The 7,203-nt window shown below is 36.4% G+C and overlaps 1 protein-coding gene across 1 annotated transcript; it reads left to right on the top strand.

The window, feature by feature from the left end:
• Nucleotides 1–1,123: 1,123 nt before the first annotated feature.
• Nucleotides 1,124–2,643, top strand: LOC109208827 (guanylate kinase 2, chloroplastic/mitochondrial). Its single transcript, XM_019371978.1, has one exon. The coding sequence runs from the start codon at nt 1,300–1,302 to the stop codon at nt 2,203–2,205; it is 906 nt and encodes a 301-aa protein (XP_019227523.1). The 5' UTR covers nt 1,124–1,299; the 3' UTR covers nt 2,206–2,643.
• The last annotated feature ends 4,560 nt before the right edge of the window (nt 2,644–7,203 follow it).

Genomic DNA, 7,203 nt, shown 5'->3' with positions numbered 1-7,203 from the left:
TGCTATATTCGTTTTTAATTAGCAGTGTATGTAGTAAACTCACCTCCTGCTGAAGTTTTTGAGTAATAACAAAAAAACTTCAGCTGCTTGGCCGAAGTTTTTTTAGTGCAATATCATTTTTTAATTTAACCAGTGTAGGAGGAAAACTTTAGGCTCCTTCTGAAGTTTTTAAGTAATAATTTAAAAACTTGATCTGCCAGGCCGAAGTTTAATTTAGCTAGTGTAGAAGGAAAAGTTCAGCCTCCTTCTGAAGGTTTTAAGTTATTACTTAAAAACTTCAGCTCCTAGGGCTAAGTTCTACTAACATATCACACATTAAATTCGAATTCAGTGAATTAATCAGAAAACATTTTGAATTCTGGAGATGAATTTGATTTGAATATGGAATTTATATTCCTTCACTGAAATTCGTCAAACAACCAGAAAACATAAAATTCAAAAACTATTTTGAATTCTGGAGATGAATTTGAATACTTACAATGTATTTGAATTTGAATTTGAATATGGAATTTGAATACGAGACGCGTTNTATCATTTTTTAATTTAACCAGTGTAGGAGTAAAATTTCAGGCTCCTTCTGAAGTTTTTAAGTAATAAATAAAAAACTTCAGCTGTTAGGCCGAAGTTTTTTTAGTGCAATATGTTACTAACATATCACACATTAAATTAGAATTCAGTAAATTAATCAGAAAACATTTTGAATTCTGGAGATGAATTTGATTTGAATATGGAATTTATATTCCTTCACTGAAATTCGTCAAACAACCAGAAAACATAAAATTCAAAAACTATTTTGAATTCTGGAGATGAATTTGAATACTTACAATGTATTTGAATTTGAATTTGAATATGGAATTTGAATACGAGACGCGTTCTCAGGAGGAACTGACTGATGGAGGAGATACAGAGGAGATCTGTAATTTGAATATGTGAATACGGAGGAGAGACGCACTTTTATACATTTTGAAAGGGGTATAATGGTCATATTAACACGGATTTTCTGTTAGTTGGTTACGAAATCAATAATTTTTAAAAACAGGGTATAAGTTAAAAGGTGACATAAAAAGTGGGTACCGCTGCAAATCCTGACTCGAAACAAGGCCGTTCAAAATTGCAAATAAGTGAGGAATTGGGAATTTGGATAAACCCTAGATTAGAACTCTTCTCCCAGCCAGTCAAAGATTCTTAAACTAATAGCCCGCATTAACAGTCCTTACTTCCGATTCTCTATCCATCTCCGTATAATTCACGCTCCATTTTCACAGCCTTTTTTCTCTTCTCTCATCCGATATAAATTCGATGCAATTTCGTAGGCTCTATACCTCTTTATCAAATTCTAGCCGCGACCCATTTCTCCTCTATCGAAATCTCAAAAACCCTTTTGCTGTATTTGACCCTAACCCACAATTCCTCTCAACACCAAGAATCTTGAAAAAAAGGCCAATTTTTGTAACCAAACGTTTAGTGTCATCATTCCCTGCTATGGCGGATGCAAGAAGACTCGCCCATGTCCCTATACCACCCCCAGAAACTGCCGATAAGGCTGAATTGTATAGGGCCCTCGAGGCGGCGGTGGGGTCGCCATTTAGTTCAGGTCCATTGGTACCCGACCCTCATCCTTTGATCATTGTGGTTAGTGGCCCAAGTGGGGTTGGTAAAGATGCTGTGATTAAAAGGCTTAGAGAAGTTAGGGAAAATATGCATTTTGTTGTTACTGCGACGAGCCGGGGTAAAAGGCCCGGTGAAGTTGATGGAAAAGATTACTTTTTTGTGAGTAAAGAAGAGTTTATAACAATGATTGAGAGACATGAGTTGTTGGAGTATGCATTGGTGTATGGGGATTATAAGGGTATACCAAAACAGCAAATTAGGGATCAAATGGCTAAAGGATTGGATATAGTGTTGAGAGTTGATATACAAGGGGCAGCAACGTTGAAGAGGATCTTGGGTAAATCTGCAGTGTTTGTGTTTTTAGTGGCGGAGAGTGAAGATGCATTAGTGAAGAGGTTGATTGATAGGAAGACTGAGACTAAAGAGACTTTGCTTGTGAGAATTGCCACGGCTAGGGAGGAAGTGAAGCATATGGAGGAATTTGATTATGTGGTAGTGAATAGAGAAGGGGAGTTGGAGAATTCTGTTAAGTTGATGGAGTCTATTATTGATGCAGAGAAAGCTAAAGTCAGGCAAAGAACTGCGACGATTTAGAGAGTGTCTCCCTTCGAGTCATTAATTTGTTTCTTTGATTAAGTTGAGCTAATGTTATTAAAGTTTTTTTTTTGTTTTCTATTTCTTCTATGGAATTGTATAACTTTGCCTGGTTGTTGCATTTCCATAGGGGACATTTTCATGCAAGGATAACAGATTATCGATGCAAAGGGTTTCCTTAAGCAAAAATTGTTTAAGTTTGGTACTTATGTTGATCCTTGTCTAGCCCATTTTCGGTTGAGGCAGAGGAAAGGTTACTTCCTGTCTTTTGATCCATGACATAGTTGTTTGTTATGGTTATCTTTGCATGCTCTTTTTTATTCATGCAATTAGTCTTTGTAATTTGATATTCGTTCATGAGAAATTGTTCTTTGGAGGTAGTGTATGTTTTGTCCTGAAGGAGATAGGGAAAGAAACAAAGATATTGCTCTTCTTGATTGGCATAGAACAGGCTCGACATGGATGGTACTCCATACCTAATTGTCATCATACTACTTATGCAGTTTTATAACGTTCCCTTGTTTTTCTTTGGCATCGTCAGCTTTTCCTCTGATTACTGTATCTACTGTCTTAATGTGAACCGGAAACAAGGCGTTTAAGGTGCATTTAGAGGTTGCTTTTCTTTTGTCTTATTAAGCCTAGCATATTGCGCTCTTTATTGAGATAATATATGCAAGAAAAGGCAAGATAATCTTTCTCATATGCTTAAACCTTGGTGGTAGAGTTACCTAGTACATACATTGTTGGGAGGTAGCAGGTACTCAATGGAATAGTCGAGGTGCATACAAGCTGGCTTGGGCACCGCAAAAGAAAAGGAAGAAATGGCTAGTCGTGCCTATGTTAATAATTTCGTCAGTTCACATCTCTGTTCCATTGTGCTCCGTCTAGAATCTGATGTAACTGTCATCAATATTCATTTTGAGTAGTATAGTATGATCTTACCAGTTCTGTTAGCCTATCATTCATTTTTCTGCATAAAGATAGAAGATGGTCCTCTTTCTTTGGCTGTTCATTTGAATCCTAAGGGGTCATTTGGTTACCGGGATTAGGATTATAATCTTGGGATAGAATTTGGGATTGTATTCTTCCCATGTTTGGTTATTGGTATTAGCTAATACCAATACAAATCTTATACCAAAATGGTGGTGTTACTTATCCCATATAGGATGTGAAATTATTAACCCCAGCATTATAATCCTCGGAATTTGGATATCCCACTTTGCAACCAAACGACCCCTAACAATTCTATCAAAAGTTTTTAATCTGCTCTTTTCCTGCAATTGTTGGGAAAGAAAGATAATCTTATTCTCATGCTGTGTATTTATGAGACTCTCTTTCCATATTCTTGTCAGCTTGGGATGAAAAATAAGTCTAATTATCTCACTATTCCAGACATCATGGGAAGAGTTATAGTTGAATCATTTAGCACTAGAAAGAAAGATGGAGAATTAAGCTAGTCTAGGTTCAAATCCCGACAGAGGCTAAAACACTAGGTGATTTCTTCTCATCTATCCAAGCCTTGGTGGATAGAGTTATCTAACCGATGTTGGTGGGAGGTGGCAGGTATCCCGTGGAATTAGTCGAGGTGCGCGCAAGCTTGCCCGGACACCACAGTTATAAAAAAAGGAAAAGAAAAGATGGAGAATTAAGCTAGAGAATAATCAGGTTCAAAGAAAAATTATCTTTTTAACATAAGAAGTCTGATAATTCACAAGAAGATTGATGTATCAGAACAAAAATTCAAAAGGTTTTGGTCCCCTTTATGTTAGTTGAAAAGAAAACCATAGAGAGTTCTGAAAATTTCACTACAGAACCCAATGGTGCTCTTTTCTCCTAGATCTGTTACCTTGTTTGGTGCCATTGGAGCTAAGTTCCTGAGAGTTTATATGAGCTATATGATCAGAATAAATCTTGCTAATCCCATATAGTCGTTGAATAATTCACTTTATATTTGGGATGTGTGACCTTATGGCCACGGTTCATACCGTGAAATCAGCCACTGATGCTTGCATTAGGGTAGACTATCTACATCACACCCCCTTGGGGTGCGGCCTTTTCCCGAACCTTGTGTGAACACGAGATGCTTCGTGCACCGGGTTGCCCTTTTTCTTTTTTATCCGGGATGTGTGAATTTATTAATATCCCATTCTTTACTCAACATGTGTTATTGAGACATCATAAGCTGGTGTGATTACTCAACATGTTGCAATTCTTACTAATTTGCTAGAATTTTTAACTTTATTGCTCGTTGCTATTATAATGTTTAGCCTTGTAGTATTGTTTCTTGCTGTCTATATTGCTAACTTGCTATGGCCCCTTGCTGCTACTATGATGTCATTATTTAGTACAGTCATGCTTTAAGTGACATCATAACAAATGGTATATATTCGCGTTTTCCGTTTTGAAGATCAAATCAATGAAAACGGTAATTGAATTTAAAAATCCATTCATTGTGTTGCCTTTTGTTAGCATAAAAGAACATTTCAAATTCATGCCAAGAGAAGCCTTTACCTTATAATGATATTCACTACTTAGCTTTTTGAACAAGAATCGTATTCTTTTAGCAAGAAGGACAATAAGGAAGACTAAGATTCGTACTGGTTGTTTTACAATAAATGGGATTTGATAAGGGGAAGAGAGGTCAACTATGTGATTGATTATGAATTACATGCGTTTTTTAGTACCAATGTAGGCAATGTACCATGCCAAATAATTTTTTTAGTTGTTAGCCATAATGTTTGGTTGGGGGAAGCTTCTTTGTGGATAAAAGTCAACTTTATACTTATTAATGTGTAGTAGTAATATTAGCGACAAATCTAGATGGTACTCTGCATTTTGAAAGTTGAAGAGTGAATTCTGAATATACTCAATCTCTGTTAGAAAAAATAATGGGATGAAATGATCTGGTTTCGATACTGTAATGTTCTTAAGGAATTTAAGCTTCCCACTTTGTTGCTATAGGGATAATAGCAGAATTCCTCCGGAATTTTACAAAGCCACTAAAATTCGAGTTTCAGCAATTAATTCGAATTTCCCATAAGAACAGAATATGTGTGAGTTGTAGAAATAAGTAGAAGAGAAAGAGATAGAAATATGATGTTGTATTTCGTTTTGGAGATGTACAGGTATTTATAATACCTCTAGAAGTCCGTTAGAATTAACAGACTCATCCTTTCACAACATGCACCTTTTAAAAATCAATAATCACCTATTCTGAATTTCAAAATTTAGAAACTGTTAAAACGTTTTGTGAAATTAATTTAAAAAATCGTATTTTAATTAACTAAAAAAATAATAGGTGACTAAAGTATTAATTGTGGGCGACTTAATTGGCACAAAGCCCAAGTGCCCAATCTTGACTATTAAGAATATAGTCAAATTCTAATTTCTCTCCAAAACTTCCTTTAAGATATTTAAACTATATAAGACAAAGAAGTGCTTTTAAACCCTTCTTCCTTTCTTTATTTTCAATAAGAGACAAATCATCCTCTTCGCAAATACTCCCATCAAACACTAATTAATCCAACAATTTATACTCGTTATTCATGCGTGCACACGCACGCGCGCGCGCGCGCATGCGCGCGCGCGCACACACACACACACACACACACACACACACACATATATATATATATATATATATATATATATATATATATATAGTTACATGGATGGTGGCCTTGCTCGAAACAAGGATGGAAAATCATCTGGGACTCAAAGATGAATTCCATTTTGATGACTTTCTAGAGGTACCTGCCCAAGGTAGAGCTGGTGGGATCGTTCTCATGTGGCTCACAAACATGATCACAATCACACATATTAGGCAAGCTGACCAAGAGTTGCATGCTATGATTCAAGTATGCCCTAGTCATATTTCCTGACTTTTTAGTGTTATTTATGCAAGTACTAGAATGAGTAAACGTAGACTACTATGGGATAGCCTAGAAACTATTTCATACTCTCATACTGGCACTTGGTTAGTCGCATGGGATTTTAATGATATACTTAACCAAGATGAAAAATGGGGTGGGAGACCAATGAGTCAGGGTAGATCTTTTAACTTTTGGACATGTATTAATAATTGTAACCTAATAGACCTAGGTTTCAATGGGAGCCGTTATACCTGGTCTAACCATCGTAGAAGGCATAGAGGTTTAATTCTTGAACGTCTTGATAGATGCTTCGCAAATGAAGAGTGGATTCAACAGTACCCTGATGCCACAATCACTCATCTCCCTAAAACCCACTCCGACCATAACCCCCTTTTAATAAGTACAAGTAATGTCATCACTAGACCAAGAAATAAGCCCTTTAAACTTGAAGCTTTTTGGTGCTCACACCCTGAATTCCTGAATATTGTTCGTCAAAACTGGCATCAAAATAATCTCGCACAAGCCACTAGCATTTTCCAATATAAAGTAAACACTTGGAGTAAGGCTACATTTAATAACATCTTCCACAAGAAAAGAAAGATTTTAGCACGATTGGCAGGCATACAAAACTCTCATTCATACCCTACGAGCCTCTTCCTCCAAAATCTTGAAAAATAGCTTATTAAAGACTATAATATTATTTTTACAAATGGAAGAGGACTACTGGAAAATTAGGTCACGTATTAATTGGCTCAACAAAGGAGATGCAAACACTAGATTTTTTCACCTATCTATTATTAATAGATGAAGAAAAAATAGGATCTCGTTCTTCAAAGATGAGGAAGAAAATTGGATCACTGACCACAACCTCTTAACCCAGCACACACTCCAGTACTTCCAAACAATTTTCACAACGGAACAAACCAATACCAACTGGAGTGATATCCTTAAGAGCCCCAACAGCTACCATAAAATAGACCTATCACCACTAGACAACCCCCTTCACGACCAGGAGGTTATTCAAGCATTATTCTCTTTCAAGCCCTTTAAGGCACCAGGCCCAGATGGCCTTCACCTTTCCTTTTATCAAAAACATTGGTCCATAATAAGAGAGTCCGTCCTCAAT

This window comes from Nicotiana attenuata, unplaced genomic scaffold, assembly GCF_001879085.1.
Source record: "Nicotiana attenuata strain UT unplaced genomic scaffold, NIATTr2, whole genome shotgun sequence".
NCBI lineage: Eukaryota > Viridiplantae > Streptophyta > Magnoliopsida > Solanales > Solanaceae > Nicotiana > Nicotiana attenuata.
This window is presented reverse-complemented; position numbering and strand designations above follow the sequence as displayed.

Coding starts and splice junctions, on each gene's coding strand:
- LOC109208827 (XM_019371978.1), top strand. CDS start 1,300: ATGCAATTTCGTAGGCTCTATACCTCTTTATCAAATTCTAGCCGCGAC.